At 42.8% G+C, this 19,528-nt stretch overlaps 1 protein-coding gene across 3 annotated transcripts in view; it reads left to right on the forward strand.

Annotated features, from left to right (window-relative positions):
• LOC115636165 (collagen alpha-1(XXVII) chain-like) overlaps positions 1 to 19,528 on the forward strand; it is a 226,742-nt gene that overhangs the window by 43,002 nt on the left and 164,212 nt on the right. For all 3 annotated transcript variants that reach the window (XM_030535939.1, XM_030535940.1, XM_030535941.1), the window contains exons 5-7: positions 4,801 to 4,854; positions 11,228 to 11,281; positions 13,323 to 13,376. In XM_030535939.1, coding sequence (XP_030391799.1) covers positions 4,801 to 4,854; positions 11,228 to 11,281; positions 13,323 to 13,376 — 162 coding nt within the window. The remainder of the gene's footprint in view (positions 1 to 4,800; positions 4,855 to 11,227; positions 11,282 to 13,322; positions 13,377 to 19,528) is intronic.

Raw genomic sequence — 19,528 nt, forward strand, 5'->3', positions numbered from 1 at the left:
TTCCTACAGTTGTGCTGGAAAAGTCGTCCTGTGAACTGTGTTAGGTACATTATTTGTTAGCCATGAGTTTCTGATTGGAAGTTTAGCCATAGATAGGGCTATAGATTTGTTATAGCATTTTTAAATAAAAAATCTCAGAGCAGTCATGGTGAATTCCATAAAAGTCACGGATTTAGTGACTGCTCCATGATTTTTGTTAAAAAAATGCCCTGAAAGATATGGGGGCACTGACCATCTGTAGCAGCACCTTCCGCCCTGGCATCACACCTCTAATTTTGGTCTGAGTGGGGAGGGGAGCTGAGCCCAGATTAGGCTGACCAGATGTCCCTATTCTATAGGAACAGTCCCGATTTTTGGGTCTTTTTCTTATATAGGCTTCTGTTACCCCTCACCTGCTTCCTGATTTTTCACCCTTGCTGTCTTGTCACCCTAGCCCAGACCCATGAGACAGCAGCCGCTGCTTCCAGGTGAGTCTCAGACACCAAAAATTTCACAGACGAGAAGGAAAATCATGCTATCTGTAACTCTTTTCCCACCGTGACAAACCCGTCGCTGTAGCTATAGATTCTGCATTTCCAGTTTGAAGCTGTGTCAGTGTCAATCAGCATTGGCTGGTCCCAGCTGGAGGTTTTGCTGCTGCCTATAGCTTTCTTGTTGAGAATTCTGACTTGTATTATGATGGATAACAAGTTGCATGAATATGCCCCAAAAGGAGACCAAGCTGTAAAATGGGATTTGAGCTGGGATATTTGACTCTGAACTTGTGTAACAGCTGAACTACCCTCGCTTTATTAATCTGGCTTGATGCTTTAGAGCTTGCTCTGGACTGCTTGCATTAACTGCTGATGTCTGAGACATTTTAGGATCTTGATTTTATAGAGATGTTGCTGCTCTAAGCTTTGTCGTTAAAACTAATCCCTCTGTAATTAGGACAATTTTTTCTTTGCAGTTATGTGGCTCTAAATATTTCCTTGATCCCAAAGACCCGAGGGAAATGCTTTAATCAGAGACAGCAAGGAAAAATGGTCCAATGATTACGGCACTAGCAGGGGACTTGGGAAAAAATGTGTTCAATCCCTGCTCTGCCAGACTTCTCATTCTATGAAACATGATGATGTACATAAGCACACCCATACTGGGTCAGACCAATGGTCCATCTAGCCCAGTATCCTGTCTTCCATCAGTTCCCCCTGCCAGATGCTTCAGAGGAAACTAACAGAACATGGCAGTTAAGTGATCCATCCTCTGTCATCCAGTCCCAGCTTCTGGCTGTCAGAGGCTTAGGGACACCCAGAGCATGAGGTTGCAACCCTGACCATCTTAGCTAATAGCCATTAATGGCCCTATCCTCCATGAACTTATCTAATTTTTTTTGAACTCAGTTATACTTTTGGCTTTCATAACCTCCCCTAGTAATGAGTTCTGCAGATTGACTGTGCATTATGTGAAGAAGTACTTCCTTATGCTTGTTTTAAACCTGCTGCCTAATAATTTCATCAGATGACCTCTGGTTCTGGTGTTATATGAAGAGGTAACTAACACTTCTCTATCAACTCTCTCCACACCATTCATGATTTTACAGATTTCTGTCATATCCCCCCTTAGTTGTCTCTTTTTCCAAGCTGAACAGTTCCAGTCTTTTTAATCTTTCTCCATATGGAAACTGTTCCATACCCCTGAGCAACAAAAATGCTTTTCTCTGTGCCTTTTCTAATTCTAATATAGCTTTTTTGAGATGGGGGGCCAGAACTGCATGCGGTATTCCAGGAGCCAGCATACCATGGATTTATATAGCAGCATTATGATATTTTATGTCTTACTATCTAACCCTGTCTTAATGGTTCTTAACATTCTGTTAACTTTTTTAACTGCCGCAGCATATTGAGGGGATGTTTTCATAGAACTATCCACAGTGACTCCAAGATCTCTGCCTTGAGTGGTACAGCTAGTTTAAACCCCATCAGTTTTATGTATAGTTGGGATTATGTTTTTCAATGTGTATTACTTTGCATTTATCACCATTGAATTTCACCTGCCATTTTGTTGCCCAGTCACCCAGTTTTGTGAGATCTCTTGGCAGTCTCCTTTGTACTTAACTATCTTGAGTCATTTTGTATCATCTGCAAACTTTGCCACCTCACCGTTTACCCCTTTTTCCAGATCATTTATGAAATTATTGATCAGCGCTGGTCCCACTACAGATCCTTTGGGGACCCTGCTTCTTACCTCTCTCCATTCTGAAAACTGACCATTTATTCCTATCCATTGTTTCCTGTCTTTTAACCAGTTACTGATCCATGAGGGGACCTTCCCCTTTATCCCATCACTCCTCACTTTGCTGAAGAGCCTTTGGTGAGGGACCTTGTCAAAGACTTGCTGAAAGTCCAAGTACACTATATCCACTGGATTACTCCTTTCCAAGTCTTCATTGACCCCCTCAAAAAGTTCTAATAGATTGGTGAGGCATGACTTCCCTTTACAAAAACTGTTTTGACTCTTCCCCCAGCAAATCTGTTGGCTCAACAAATGCTCATGCTACAAGATGTAATTTAAAAAAAACACTATTTTTATTACACTAAATAAACATTAAGACTGTGTCTTTCAAAGGCAATTAAAGGCACTGAATTCCTTTGTTAGTTGGACACTAATTCCATTTGTCTCCTTTGGAAATCACAGCCTGGGAGATTTGGACCCAAACGTGCAGAAGTGATGACAGCAAATATTACAGTCTCTCTCGGAGCTGAGAAAGCAGCCAAATAACTCACTCTTTATCCACCAATCTATGCTCCTCCTTGTAAATCAAGAGTAAATGAAACTACTCCTACTGGTGGCATAAAGGTTGTGCATGTTGGCAGAATATGAATCTTCAGAATTAACTTTTCAAATTCCTACACCTCCCAGGAACGTGTTCTGGGATTTAGCAGCATTATTACCTCTGCCTGAAAAGTTAGCAGATTTCATCTGCTTTGTACAAAGCCTGGGATAATTTATTCCTAGCTTCTTATTCCAGATAGTGCCTTAAATAGTCTTTGGAAAACATGTTGAGTTCTTTTAATAAATGATTTAAAAGGAGATATTGCTGTATATCATCTATTGTAGGTATTTTGCAGTGCCAATTGCTCTTAGTATCTAGGCAGAGAAAATTGCTGTAGTTTTTGAGTGAGGGACACAGACTATATTTTTAATCATTTATGTATCTATTTTTGAAACGAAAGAATCATTAAAATGCCACTGGGGAAAACTGAAGCTCATTTTAAACAAGGACTTTACTATATACCAATCATAGTATGGATTTGCATTCCAGTCTCATCAGAGCCTCTAAAAAGGCAAAATGTCAAGCACTTTCCAGGGGACATGCCCTGAAGGTTAAACATGTAGTTAAACTATTAAAATTTCATCTTAGCAAGTACCTCGGTTTCCCCTTATTTCAGCTCTCAGAAATGTGCCTGCTGCTTATTCTAAAATGCCAGGTAAATCACTCTAAATGTATATAGTCTTCTTGCTATCCCAAATCTCTGCTCCTTCTGGGGCTTTTGCTACTATTTTGATTCCTGATGAGGATGCAGCTATGCCCACAAAGCACACTTTATACTGTTGTAGTAAAGCCACCTCCCATGAATGAAACAAGCTAATCTGGTAAAAGCACAGCTTTGCTGGAACAGCTGTGTCTATGCTAGGGACTTCTGCCAGCACAGCTTTGTTGGTCAGAATCACACCCCTGACTGACATGGATTATGTCTCTATTACAGACATCTGCCAGCATAGCTAAGTTTTATGCATTATGCACCCTGGTACCGTACTGAGGCTAAGCACAAAGCCTCTAAGGCTGCCAGGAGTTTAAAGGTCCTACTGTCTGCTAGCATAACTATGCTGAATCGTGTCCCTAGGGAAGAAGTCAGGTCACATAGGAAATATGGTTGCAGAGAAGCTCTTAGACTTGAGGCCTGGTATTAACTGAAGTCAGTGGAGCTGTTTGGAAACCCAGCACACCTGAGAGAGATCGCCACTTTTCTGCCATTGCTAATGCAGTTGCAAGTGGTTAGTGGGTTGCTCTCTAAAGTGGCTGCTGACATATCTGCACTCTGGTGGGAGATTCCTGCAGTTGTGCATTGATGAGAAGGTTGGTTTTTAAACCATCTTGCATCTCCTGTGTCTCTGCATTGCAAACTGCTCATGTTCTCAGTCTGGTTACAGTAGTATTTTCTATACAAGAACAATCTGCTAACACAGAGTCAACTCTGTCCAGCCACAGTGCCATAATCTCCTTGTTATTGCTGGCTAATTGAGGGCCACCTAATTAGTGTTCTGCTTAAGCCACCTCCCTCCTGGAAGGAGCAAACTGCAGCTATAAGGACGAGTGACTGAAATGCTCACACCAGCTCTGTCCCTCCTGCTGCCAGGAATGACTTTTCTGTTAATTACAGATGTTTTAGGGATGGTGGCCTGGTCTACACTTAAAAGTATAGTTATGTTGGTTAGGAGTGTGCCAAACTCTGACCAACATTGCTTGCTGGCAAAAGCCCCCATGTAGATGTAGTGTTATTGCGCCCCCCAAAGGTCCTTTTTTCAATGTAGCTTATTTTGTTTGGGGACCTGGATAACCTCTAGGAGGGTTTGCAGGTACAGCAAAACCTTTCTAGTATAAAGTAGGCCAGGGTCATTCCTGGGGATTGGACTGAGCCTGGATCTGAGCTTCCTCAAAGTTCAGGGGTACTTGGAGCTGGGGTTTTGGCTCCATCCATACTGAATAACATTGATTTGTATAGATTTATTATGCCTCTCTGTTTTGTTTTGTTTTAGGGTCCTCCTGGTCCCCATGGAAACCCTGGACGCCCGGGTCTACCTGGCCCTAAAGTAAGTATTTGCCAGTGTGAGAAGCTTTTGCCTTCTAGCTCCAGAGGAGACCCCAGTAAGGAGAGAGACTCATAGACTCATAGACTCCAGGACTGGAAGGGACCTCGAGAGGTCATTGAGTCCAGTCCCCTGCCCTCATGGCAGGACCAAATATTGTCTAGACCATCCCTAATAGACATTTATCTAACCTACTCTTAAATATCTCCAGAGATGGAGATTCCACAACTTCCCTAGGCAATCTGTTCCAGAGAGCATATAAGGCTACTCAACCCGCCTAGGGGAATAATTGTAAGGGCTCTTTCACCACCTCCCATACACGCCACAGTGCAAGGTCCTTTCCCTACATCCGGTGAAACTCCCTGCAGCATTGCAAGGCATGCTCTCCCCACCCTCAAAATTCACATGAAGCTCCCAACAGCACCACACATTTCTTCACCCTTCTCAAGATCAGACTTCCGTCCTGTAAGGACCCCACTGTTGCTCAGCTTCTTTGGGCTTCTCCTCTGGACTCTTCAGCACTCTTAGTCAGCTGTGTGACTGTGCAACCCCAGTCCAGACCACCCAGACAGCAGAATTGGTGAAGTCTTTGTCTGTCTCCTCCCTCCCCTGAAATCCCTTCCATCTCTCCTCTTCCCCTCCAAAATTCCACCCAGACTCTTCTTCCTTTGCCTGATGCCCCCTTTAATACCATGCAGAGATCCACTTCAGAGTCCTGGCCAAGATTCTGGGAACAGCCAACAAAGAGGTTGTCCCCAGAGAATCCATCCCAGGTTTGACCCTGAGCACAATACATGCTAGGACAGAACTCAGGGGGGCGGGTGAGTCACTATCCTGTCAATGACTGTGCAGTTACATCCAACACAGGTGAAAGTGTCAAATCTTAGTGCTTTGATTAAAGGAGGTCCTAGTAACCTGGCCCCTAAAGTCCCACAGTACATCACCTCTTCTGTGTATTTCAAGTTTCCCTAGTTGCTTCCTTTTGGAAGTCCTGTGCCTCCCTTCCCACCCCAGCTCCGCCAAATTCTTTGCTCCTTCCTCTACTGATTGCCCCCAAAAGCCTTTTACTTCTGCTCTTCTCCTTTTTCTTTCCCTGCCTCCCATACAAAAGTTCCACTGCTGACACTGCAGTTCGGTAATACCCCAAATGCTGTACTGTCAGAGGTGCTATCAAAGAGTTGGCCAGTCAGAAGCAAGGCCTCGTCTGGCTGGCTAGAATACATTGTTAAAGATGCAGATGAAAAGAACAGGGACTAATTCCAGTGTGGTTGGCCAACATTCCCTCTTTCAGAAACTTCCATTCTGATATCCAGCTTGATCCATTATATAAATATGTTCTCTAGAAAATGTAAAGGTCCTAAATTTGGATTCTATTTGAGGCCTGACCTAATCAGAACTAGCTTTAGAGTTACTGTTGGCCCAAGTGAGACCAGAAGTTAGTGTCCTATATAGGACTGGAGAAAGGAATGCAGGAGGAAGGAATCAGTGAAAATCTCTTCAAGTGCTAACAAAATGAAAATGTTTAGGATTTCACATCAAATTGAAGAGAAGATGCAAATAAGAGTAGATTCTTTTCATTAGCACATCAGTAGGAAGAGATGTTACAATTGCTATTGATGTTCTGGGGGAAAGAGTCTAGCAACCTGGCATTTCTGCCTCTGCATAATTAAAAAGCAGGTACCAGAGATGTGCTGGTGCACAGCAGCTGTTTTGTATTTAAAAGTGTAGTTATATGCTCTGAAAAGCAAGGTTATAAAATGTCTACGTCTTGGTGTTCTGTATTTGTTCCCTTGCCTTGTACATAGCAAAAAATCATCACTGGGTACTAACAATTCTATAGTTGCAGCTTTCTCCTCTCCAGCTGTCTTGACCCTGCCATGTGATTTTATATATATATATTTTTTATACTTTTCTTCTCTTTCCCATACACCATTCTGAAGAGGTGGACTTGAGGCATTAAATGTTTGATGGGAAGACAAATGGACCAATGCAGATCATAGATGCAGTCTAGTTACAGTGCTTTTCCCTACCAAGGTGCAGTCCAGTTATACAGAATAGTGGCACACAGTTGACAACTTGGAGAAAACAGTGCTCCTCCCTTCCCCACCCAACCCATAAGAAAAACTCCTCATCGCCAAGGCAAACTACACTTCACAGTATGCTTTGATGATCAGCACATCTTGGGGTTTACTGGGTGACTGTGGGGAAGCAGTCCTGGAACCGAGCCCTTGATCACCATTCTCTGATAACTGAAGAGTTGCAACTGCCCTCCTTGCTTGTAGGTGCACTAGGAAAGAGGTGGTTTCAAAGGAAGCCAGGACCCAAACTGTAGTTCAAAGTTAACATCATGAATTGCATCCAGAAGTAAGTTGAGAGTCCAATACTGTCTATGCAGCAGGGTTGATAAATGTTTCATGTGTATGACTCTGGTAGGTACATGGGCCTCCAGCTAGTGCAGAATGTAGAGTTTCTGAGCAGCTTGGTTAATCATATCTGTCTAACTTCTTGTCAGTGGCTCGAAAAGGTCCCAGTAAAGGAAAAGAGAGGGCCTCTAGGCTGATAACAATCAGCTGTGGTAGGTGGTTCATCATGATGGTTTCCAAGGCAGAGGGAGAGCTCAGTGTCCGTTACAAATGTGAAAACCATAGCTAAGTCTTGGGCTGAGAATGAATCTAGATCTGGCCAGAGAATCAGCTGAGCAGTGACATAGTTATGCTGGAACTGAGGGTGCTGCTGCTTCCCCTGGCTTGAAGTGGTTTCCATCATATAAAGGGTTTACAGTTTGGTTCATGGCTCTCAGCACCCCCACTGTATAAATTGTTCCTGCACCCCTGAGCAGTGACCTTTGCAAGTTTTTGCAAAACACTGTGCTGACAGGGTAGCTCTCTCTCTTCAGGTGCCATCTGTTGGCAGGCGTGTACGGAGTGCTGTGGTTTTCTCTTTCCTTCCTGCCTCACTTCATTTAGCTGGTATTTAAAGCCCAACTTCTCAGATTCGGGAAGAAGGAGAGCAGAATAGACTTGCACCCATCTCTCACTTTCGTAATGGATCCACATTGCATTAATCTTGACAGGTGGGCTTCCACATCTGGGACCTGACATTTTATCTAGAGGTGCTGAGTGTCTACAGCTACAACTGAACTTAGTGGGCACTGCAGGTGCTCAGTATTTCTGAAAATCCATCCCCTGACAGGCAGGCTAAGTAGTGCTGGCCTCAGTTGTTCCTGTTGAGGCACTCAGGCAGCTAGTGGAGGTCTTCCCTAGATAGCACTTTATAATAATAATAGCTTGGAAAAAACAAGCAATCCAACAATGGAGACCAAACTTTCCCAGGCAGATACAGCTTGGAAAATATGACTAGAACAAATCAATGTCACTGGAGGAGAACCAGGAGCATACTTGTTATCGGCTGAATTAACAGGGCACTGATAAGGCCAGGCGGTCAATTGCACATGAGGGATTTCATGATCAATTTTAGCTGACCAAGGCGTGGGTGTGTCTGTGTGTTTATACTATAGTATAAAATCACTTGTAAGTTTATACTGCATTTTAGAGCTGTCTTGTTACATTGTCAAACAAGTGAATTTTTTTTAAATGTACCCCATGTTAAGAATTCCACCTTGTTCCTGTCATTATGGTGAATCTTAGTAGGCATATGTACTTAAAAAGTTCTTTTAAATAGTACCATATATATTTTTGAGCCAAATTCCCTGCTGTTGTAAATGGACACAGCTTCACTGGAGTTCACCCATTTGTACACCCAGAGAATTTAAACTTTTTTTTCTCAAATATCTGTAATACTATAACTGTTTAAATGAATCTCTTGCCGTTTTGCATTTCTTTTGTTGTCTTTGGCAACAGCGGGTGACTTCATGTCTACTTAGTGAAGATGATGATAATCTCTCAATTTTACATGGAATTCTGTTGTACTAAAGACCATACTTGTTGACTTGCTAATGACTTGATGTAGATCTGCTGATGTCCTAACAGCAATCGGTGTTGGGGGAAGGGTTTCTCCATCAGCCACAGCATGTTTTGTAAAGCTGTGTAAAAGCTGTTGGTGGAATGGGGATTCTCTTTCTCATCTGGAGGCCTTTTGGGCTGAAATGTTAGTGGCTCTTCTGAATAAATCTTCCATTCTGTAATGATACAGAGCGGATAAATTTCCTTTGGGAGCGTGGTTTGGCTCTAGAAACATTGATGTTTAAAACACTGTAGTTGTCTGTTTTCTGGGCTGGAGAATTTTAATTTCACAGCTCCTGATTTTTTACAGATTGGGAAAAACCTTTTTTCACATTAAAAGGGAAAACAATATTGGCCTGTTAGTTAGAGCAGGGAACTGACCATCAGGACTCCTGGATTCTATTCCTGGTTCTACCACTGTCTTGCAGTATGATTTTTGGGGTAAGTCAAGCTCTCTGTGGCTCCGTTTACCCACTTATATAATGGATCCAATCGTGCTGACATCACAAGCATGGTGTGAGGCAGTGTCTTGGTACAGTGCTTTGAGATCTTCCAGTGAAAAGTGCTGTAGAACTTCAATTATTACTGAAGACCCTCACTAGAAAGCATGTCTGTATAGTGGGATTTCGCTTATAGCGCAGGACTGCGCATAGATCCTGAATTTAATTAATTACATTGGGATCCATGCTAATGCGGTCCCCGCATTAATGCAGGACCGCACATGGATCCAAAACCCTCCGTTCAAGCAGGGGTCTGGTGTACTTAGTTTACACTACTCTAAGTGATCAAGCTAAGTAGATGTGACTGGGAAGGGAACATAAAGTACAGACATCTGCCTGCAGGAAAAAATGCTGCTTTTGCAGAATAAACATTGCTCCACAGTCCATGAGAACACTTACAGCGACCGTATTAATCTGCTCCCAACAATAGCAGGTCCCATAAGTAGCTTGGAGGTCTGCAAAGGAGGATGCCACAGAAGGGAACTGCAGGGATGATAACAGCTGCATGCAAAGTGAGATTATCTGCATGACTTAATTTACTGTTTGGCAAACCCAGAAGTCTTCATTCAGAATTTGTACGGATACATCTGCATCAAATCAGCAGTGCTCTTTTCAGTCTACATCCAAGAAATCTCTCTGACCAAACCTGTCAGCTTGTGGGGGACAGAGGGAAAGGGAGATTTACGCTGTGTGGAAGTTTGGAAGTAAGTGTCAACATAAGCACATCACAGTGAGACTGGAGGAATAGCTGCTCATCTAGCTATAACCTGACCGTTATGCTGTTAATGAGAAACACTGGTTAAAAATACTTCTTTGCAACTTTCATGAAAGGACCTCAAAGTGCTTGACAAACATTAATTGAGCTTCACAACTGTCCCGTGCAAGTAGGTAACTGATGCCCATTTTACAGATGTACATACAGAGGTGGTGACTGACCTAAGATCACAAAAGGGAAGAAACTATAGAGGCATAGCATTGAGACTTCTGAGTGTTAGGTTCCAGATTGTAGTAGAGATGCTAGACAGATCTAAGGTTCTGCATGTGCTGAAGTCTACCTGTGACATGCCAGAAGAATCTAGTATGTTCCAGCCTTCTGCCCTCACATGCTCCCAACTAATTCTCTGTCCCCCATTTGGCCAGGCTCTTTTGCTAAGAATTTGGGCTGGGTTTTCCAAAAGAACCTATTGGAATTAAGTTTCCAAATCCTTCTGAAATTCTAGTTGGGACCTGGGCACCCAACTCGCTTTGGCTCCTCTGAAAAGCCCGATCCTAAATCCTGATTCCTCTGCAGAAGAAAGAAACCTGCACTTGAGTCCCAGCTGTAAGAAGGGAAAATTAAGAAATACCACCACTTAAGATACGATGTGCCTCTTTCATCTGCCAGCTTAGAAACCCTACTACTGCTCTTGAGTCTTGCCTCTGCTAGCTCCTAATTAGTATACTTTTCCCTCTGGTTTCATCTGTCCCCTACAGTTAAATCTGGAAACAGCACCTGCAGTAAGTTGCTGACCCATACTACTTAGCAGTAGCAATGGGCTTGGAGTGTTGTTTTGTGATGGTAATTTATAGGGGAAAGCTGGGGGTGGGGAGAGTGGGAAATCACAGCTATGCAGTAAATATGAGAAGTCTTGGCATTGCTTTCTTCCATATATTTCTCTAGTTATTTTAATGCAACCAAAAATAGTTAAAAACCTTTAGTGCTATAGCAGCAATGAACAATTTAAAAAACCAACCCTAGCCCATGCCTCAGTAAAGTGGAACCAGATAAGAAAACTTTCACAGATGTGGGAGGAGGAGATGAGAGGAGGCACAATAAAATAGTTTTAGAATTCAAAGGCTCCGTTCAAACAAGACCTAATGTATAAAATTTGGGTTCTCTTCAAATATTGTCATGAGTTTAATTCTTTGTTTCAGGGCCAAAAAGGTGATCCTGGGCTCTCACCTGGAAAAGCTCGTAATGGAGAAAAGGTAAGCATCATTTTTATTATTTATTAGACAGAGACTGGGGCCTTGTTGTTCTGATGACTGTCTATATACCTAGCAAGAGACAGTCCCTGTTCCAAAGAGTTTACAATCTAAGCAGAAAAAGCCTCAGAGGTTCTCACTTTACAGATGGATGGGACTAAAGAATGAAGAGATTGTGTCTGCACTTCAGCTGGAGGTGTGATTGCACTTGCGTAGGCATACCCATATTAGCTTTAATCTGGCTACCATGGCTAAAAATACTAGGGAAGACACAGCTGTGCTGGTTTCAGCACAGGCTGTGTAAGTATACCTGGAACTCTGGGTGTGTATCCATATTCCCAGCCCATGCTGGGGTCTGTGAATTGCTCAAGATCACAGAGGGATTTTGCAGCAGAGCTGGGAACTCATCTTGGATCTTTTGATCCAGTAGCTTAATTGCAAGACTCGTCTAGCTGTCTGGGGTGAGGGGGAGAGATTTATCTTGATCATCATACTCAAAGTAGGTTGCATATACGCTGACCCTGGTGTGTGAGAATGGATTTCCCCACCCCCAATGAAGTCTAATCAAATCAGTGCAAACCATGCAAGACCAAAATGTACAGTCTTATTTTGGGATTTAGCCTTTGTTAAGGATCAAGGGAGTCTACTGCTAGACCTTTTCCATAACTTAAGATCTGGGTTTTGCTGTTTTGTTTGTCTGATAATAGGGGTTCACATAAATGTTGAAATTAACAGAGGAACAATCAGAGTTCGCTAATGTGTGTATTGATTTTATTCTTTTATTAGTGCCAGCACACTTCCTCCTTCATAACTCATGTCCACTACAAATAAACTCCCCCCACACACACACACATTATGAGACTTTTCCTATTCATATACAGTTAATGGAAAGCATCGGCCATGAAGGGATTATTAATCTGAAGCCAGGTGCCTTTGGGCCATAAATTAAGACACCCAAAACCGGTAAAGATGATGACGTTAGAGAACACTGAAATTATTCTTTCAACTCACCAGCATGAGGTGCCCTTGACATTTTTTGAGCTGCTTCAGAATGGGTAGGACATGGAAAGCATCTGCCAGGAAGACATGTAACAGTTTTCTCACAAAATATGGCTAGTGTAAGCATGAGTAAGGCCCAGAGTACACTTAGTCCATGTTAACAAGGCTTTGTTCCTGATAGTATTTATAGAAATTCAGAGCTTTCAGCAAGAGTTTGGAGTAATGCCTAATTCTTCAGCTATTTACGCCAAACTCATGTTAAATAAAGACTGAAATAATCAGTCACAGTCGATGCTGAAGTCCTAAGAGTTCGTTGAGTTTAGTCAGAGAAAGCCAAACTGTACTGTAAGTAAGGAACCGGATGTGGTATGTAAATAACTTGCGCCAAAGGGTCCATTCTTAAGATGTTTCTAATACACCAGTCGGGGTTGAATTCAGTCCTTTCCCAGGAGCACAGGCAACCAGCAAATCTCTCCTTCTAAGCAGCCAGGAAAAGATCATTCAACACTGTGTATACAAGGAAAATAATTTTATTCTCAGAGCTATCTGAGACTGAGCTGGAGCAATGGGCTGAGCCACTTCAGTAGTGGTAGGGTAGTTCGTGAACCTGGCTTCTGGATTTGACAAATGGAAGCAGCCGATGCCTGTTGTTCATGTTGCATTTAAAAGACCGGATTCTGCTGTTTAAAATCCTGCCAAAATGCAATTGCAGTGTGCAGCTGAAGGAGATAATTGAAAAGAGGGCTCACATTCTGTTGGTGAAGAACTGGAGTCCCTACAGTAGCTGCAGCTAATTCACCAGTTTACTGTTTACACGAGCCAATTAATAGAGTGTGTGAATTTACAATTATCTTTTAATGACACTTTTCTTTCTTCTAGAAATTCTTTTTTAGTGGATTTCTGAGGAATTAAGAGTACGAGTCACAGATACCAGCAATTCAGTCCCCATATCGTGGAATCACTTCTATGACAATTTCAGTAAGACCATACAGCAAGTGGGAATAAAAGCAGCTGAAAACTAATGAGCCATGCTTGTGTTTTGCAGGGAGACATGGGTTTACCTGGTTTGAGTGGGCTTCCTGGACCATCTGGTCGGAAGGTAAGCACACTTTCATTTCCAGTGAATGAAATCAATATTGTCAATAAATAACCATGAGTACCCTTCTCAAGCATCTTTCACTCTAAAATTTGAGTGCTTTCAGATATTTTAATAAAGCCTCAACACTCAATGTGGGGGAAGCAAGTTGTTGTTCGTGTTTTACAAATGGGTTAATTGAGGTACTGAGATTTAAGTGACACCAGCAAGATCATGTCAGAAGCAGAGACTAGAATGCTGGCGTTCTGACTCCCATTCTGCTTTTCTAGGCCCAGGGCCAGACTGCCTTTCTACCTCTGTCTCGGTGTATTGACAAGGAAGAGCGGCCAGGCTTAGATCAGGTTTAGCGAACACATGCTAGCCAAGTCATTCTAAACTTGGCCTGTCTTAGGTCATTATACAGGTCCCAACACTACAGAATCTGAGCACCTCACAAATGTTAATGTATTTATCCTCCCAGCATGCTGTGAGGCAGGGCAGTGCTATTATCTGCATTGGGAAACCGAGGTACAGAAAGGGTAAGTGGCTCACCCCAAGTCACACCAGAAGTCTGTTTCAGAGCAGGGAATTGAACCTGGGTCTCCCAAGACTAGCACCCTACCCATTGGAACATGCTTCCTCTAAATGCATCCCTTTCCCTAGGGTATATGCAGGCTACTATCTTTATTTCAGTTAAAACTAGTAATATTCTAGAATGGACAGGAGCTAAATTGAGGTACCTGTTTAGATATGGCTTAGCTAGCGCATGTTATTTGAGCCAGACTAAAGCTTGACCACATTTTCTGATCAAGACCAACCTGTACACATTTCCAGAAAGAGGAGTTTTTTACCCTGTATTTTGAATAGGCTTGAAATTAACATGGATCTGCTTTGTTTGTTTCCATATTTGTGCCATCAGCAGCACAAATGTCACCAGGAATGTGCATGGGTCTGAGAATGCCATCAAGTGTTGGAGTGTGAGATTCCTCACTGCCATGTCCCACCATTGGTGTTTACTTCCCCACATTAGTGCCCCAACCATGCTAGGACCATTAATTGGGTCCATGCTTCTAGTGGTGGCAAATTCCACCGCTTTGCTTGAGTGTGTGTGGAAGCTTCTCTCCTTCCCCGCCCCCAACACAATTCTGTTTTTTGTTTTATCCTACTGCAAAGAAGCATCAATCTAATATGGTGAGTGGGAAGACTGAAACAAATAGCTTTCAGGAAGCATGAATGAGACCTCTCCCAGCCTGGAGATGCTTAAGAACTACCTCCCAACATGGGACTCCTGATTCCTTCTTCCTTACTATTTAATACACTAGTGACTTTGGTGAAAGTTTCAAAGTAGTAGGAATTTCACCTCCAGGTTGCTGATATGGAGCAAGCTCTGCTGATAGTGTCTGGAAGCTGTTCAGTGACTTATGTGAAAAGGGTCTCAGGGTCTTCATAGCCATTCCCAGTTGGCAAATATTGACATTGCAAAACTGACCATCCTGATTGCCACTCTTTTGATCATCTCAGCAGAGAGGTCAAGATGTGAATGGGTCATTGAGAATGAACTGCCCCTCTAAGCAATTCCCTGGCCCTATTTCCCACGTGGTCATGGACATGCACATGCACACAAACACACACCCCTACTTCAATATAGGGGCTGTGACCATTGGAGTACTGTGAGGTGAAATGTTTTGATTGAAACTTTTTTCTGCAAAAATTGCAAATTCAGCAACACAGAAATATTTAGCAAAGTAGTGTTAATTTCACCTAGTTGTTTGTTGGGCAGGAGGATGGGGGAAGGTGTTTTTTGTTGTTTTTTAATTAAAAAAATGGAAAGGTTTCCATTTTAACTCTTTTAAATGAAACATTTTGATGTCAAATGACTTTTCATTTCTAAATTTCCTTTAACTTTTTCAGTCTAAACAAATGCTTGACATTGAAATAAAACATTTTGTTCAACGCAAAATTCATTTTTATGGAGGTTTTTTGGGGCTTTTTGGTTCACCAGCAATTAGAAAAAAAAAGTCAATTTTTTTTTTTTTTTTGCCCTGCTCTAATTTGGAGAGCGTCCACTATGGCTGCCCACCTGTTCTGTGGCTGAAGGGGTTCTGACTCCAGGACTGTCACTTAGTCCCCTTTCATCCGCACCAAATTCACAGAGCTGTGCTTATTTATCCCATCCCTAAATACAGGGGAAAGTAGGAGAGGGAATAGAAGTAGAAATCACCAGTAGGGGGCAGTGGTGCTTGTTGCACCTGAGTTATTGAGTAGAGCCAAGCAGTGGGCCGACTGGGGCTTCGCTAACCCCCACACTCTGTTTTCACAAACTAGTTCTAATGAACTGGGTGCAAAGAACACAGTTTTCTTAGCACAGCAGCTCATAAAACAAAGCCTCGCGGCTTTGATCAGCAAAATGCAATGTCAGGACAGAATGGGCTTATGGTGGAAAGAATGGAGCAGGAATAGGAGACTAAACAAATAGACCTAAAGCCAATGCACAGGCCCCACACCTGACTTTGGAAAACCTGAAGCACGTTCAGGGTTTGTTGTGGAGGGAGCTGTGGGGGAGTGTTTCTCCTTCAAGGACACGAGTAAGTTGGATTGTGAGATTTTCCTTCAGTGCAGCAAAAAAGAGGAACTAGCTTGGCACATGCTTTGGTGCTGCCTGGATTTTATTAGCCTTCTAAATTAAGAAAACTTTTAAAAGCTGTTGGAGAAATATTTGGAAAAACAATTTATAATCTGTATTCCTTGCTGGCATCTCCCCAGTGAAAATACCATGGTGTTTGGCTGCAGGCAGGCAGCTCATTTAGCCTACAAGAAAATGGCAAAGTCTTGAAAATTGGCATAAGCAAGCGCAAAAAGGTACTGTTCTTCCATGGGACAAGTGAGAAAAGAACATCATGCAGGGGGTTTGGATGGAACCCCATCCATATCTGTCTGCAAACTCTCTGTGTAAGAACTTCCAAAGAGACAGAATTTTCCCTCATGGGTTTCTCTCTTCCACAAACATTTTTCCTTCTGAAAGAAGCAGTTGGCTCTGCACTCTTTGAGATGGAGCCGCTACCAAAGGCCTGTAGTTCCATATGGCATGGTTTGTGCCATAAGCAAACATGTACCATGTAAACTACGTTTGGATACTCTGGTCTCTGAGTGCCCACAAATATTTTTTGCCTTTGCCCAGCTACAGGGTATGTGAAACAGCTGTTCAAACAAGGGATACCAAAAACATTGTGGTGTGGTCTGAGAGAGAGACATTGCTCATCCACTTCACATGGAGTGAATTTTGCTTTTGCTGAACAGCAATTTTAGAGAATGGTGGCAGGACCTGAGGCACCAGAAGGGAAGTGCATTAAAGAAAACTAATAGCTCATAAATGTCTCTTGGCGTTTGGCTGTCGGATGCAGAATATGACCATCTTGCAAATTGATTCTACTGAAGTACTGTGCAACATGTCCTGAGACAGAATGTTGCTGAGGACAGAACAGCTGCTACTGTAGCTGAATGTAAGGCTGTGCATGATTGGGAGGTATCGAAAGAATGATTGACTCACCCAAGGACCTGCAGTGAATATGAGGCAGAGCTGGGAAATTAGGGGGGAGAGAGAGCTCGGTGGTTTGAGCATTGGCCTGCTAAACCCAGGGTTGTGAGTTCAATCTTGAGGGGGCTACTTAGGGATCTAGGGCAAAAATCTGTCTGGGACTTGGTCTTGCTTTGAGCCGGGGGTTGGACTAGATGACTTCCTGAGGTGTCTTCCAACCCTGAAATTCTATGATTCTATGAACCCATTGTCATGGGTTGCCAGTTCAGGGTTCCAGCATCAAGACTATCTTTCCAAATAGGCTGCATTCAGTGGCCTCTTCCAGCCCAGTCACAGCCCAAGGCCTGCTTGTTGAAGCCTGTCCACTTCCCACAGAAATGCCAACTGTCATCGTAGCTATGATAGTGTGGATTATAAACATTGTCACAGCTGAGCAAATCATTCAGTGAAGTGTAATTTCCCCTTGTAGTGACAGCCCCTTGTGTTTAATCACCCTGTAATCATCAGGAAGTGTATGGATAGGAGAGCAAATGTAATTGTTTTCATACGCTCTTCTCTGTTATTTCAGTGCTATTTAAAGAGTATTGTAGCAGGTAAACACTTTCACATACCAGCTAGCCTTCGAATGCATGAGCTTTTTCAGTCCTAGCTAGGATTAACCTCAGACAGTGCTAAGCACAGGTTAATGTGAAGAAACACATTTTAATCACCCCCCGTTAGCCATAAATGGTGAAGAGTATATTTAATAGGATGCAACAATAATTTACGGTCTGTATAGTTAACCTGAGAGCTATTCATTTGGCTTTATATATAAAAACATTGTGATGCATGGTGCAGGCTTTAGCTCAAGGCTTGTTATTTATAGTCTCCAGAGCTTCCTCTATTCTTGCTGTAATTGTGGCTGGTAGGAAATCTTATGAAGGAATCAAATGCCTGAATTTTCTAGATTTGCCTTATCTAAAAGAAGCTTTCATACCTGATATTATTTTGAGGGGAAGAGGAGGAGCTAAAATGTTCCTTATTTTTCTAATGTAATCTCTATGGGGGAATTCTTGGAAATGGATCTTGCAAGGATCTTTATGAATGTAGCTCAAAAGATCTGTGACTTTTTGAGGGTATCTTTCTGTCTGGGGGGGATCTCTCCTCATAGCATGAAAAATGCTCTTTGATTTTCCTGACTGTAGTGATGGGCTCTGATTTGCATTGGGAATGCACAAGTCACTAACTCTGCTATGCCTGCGTAGATTCTGATTCTAAAATCTAAATCAGGTCCTTGATGTGATCTTTAGGTGGGAGACCATTTCCTCCTTTGGGATGGAGTTTTTTTGCCTTAGGCATAGATTTATTTTGAAAGGGACGTCTCCTTCGTTTAGCACCAATTTTATCGCTGTTTATTATCTGTAGAGCATCATAGCTGGGCTTGGCAACTCATGAGATATAAATAATGAGACAGTCCCTCCCCTGCATAAGGTGACAGTCTAAACGAGACAGAAAAAGGGAAACACTTTTGTATTGCCACGGAGTGATTTGCTGTCTCGGACAGATGGACTTCCAAGTCCTAGTTCAGCTACTTGCGTCCCAGAGTTTTGTCCATCATGAAACTTTTAAAACAGGAGCAAAAGCCTGCACTCAGATTTGTTTGAACATCAGGAACCCAGAAACTTTAAATCTTGACCTTTTCAACTATGTCTTCTTACAGAGCCTATCCTATAAAGAGGCCTGAAAAGGGGCCCTTTTATTTCTCTGGGATAGGAAAGAGGAGACAGCCTCCTAGTACAATTTTTGGCTAGCTGTTCAACTCTCAGAAATGGTTCCAGGCTGATGGCAAGTTGAAAGCATGTTTTGGTACCCAACCAGGGATTCCACGACACTAACTTCAGGGTATCTATATGAAGATGCTGGGCAAGGAGGTTGTTATACAAGACTTAAACAGCCAGCTCCTTTCATTTGCCACTTATGGCACTGCCTTGCTCTTACCTGAGGATGAAGTTACTCATTCACTTTAAGGTGTGATGTCCCCATTCATGCCAGCCCTGTCAGGAGAAGTGGCTGGAGCAGCTGATTATGTATAGAAGCAAAGACATTACATTTTGATGTGGGGCTGCCTGGAGCCCTCTGGAATCAGTTTCGGCTCCTGCTGTTTTTTCTGACACAGCCAGTCACAGGGACAGAGCACTGGTTCCTGCCAAGTGCCCTTTGAAAAGTGACTGATGTCAGATGTGAGCCCAGGAATCAACCACAGACCCTCTGTGCCTGACTGAGGTGAAAATCCCACATCTTCCAGGTCCTCATGGAGCAGGAAATAAAGATAGAGGGCAGAGTCAAAAGAGTGGAATAGCCTGGTGTGCTCAGTGGAAACCAATAAGCCCTAGAATCTTTTCATCATATTTGTCTGATCAGTAACGCCCCTCTCCCACCTCTCAACTTGCCAAAACTCTGGTATGGGCATATGACCTGGGACAAAAATCTAAAACTAGCACAGGTTATTAATGCTACCGTATGGGAAAGAGACCATCGCTCATCACGGATAGCTTTGCGAACTGCAATCCCGTGTCTAACCTCCAGTTCCCAAATCAAGAAGCTACCAAAACAAATATCTCAAATTTACCGCTGATACCTTTGACCCCTCTGGGTTGAGTTT

The sequence above is a fragment of the Gopherus evgoodei genome, chromosome 16, assembly GCF_007399415.2.
Source record: "Gopherus evgoodei ecotype Sinaloan lineage chromosome 16, rGopEvg1_v1.p, whole genome shotgun sequence".
NCBI classification, from domain to species: Eukaryota; Metazoa; Chordata; order Testudines; family Testudinidae; genus Gopherus; species Gopherus evgoodei.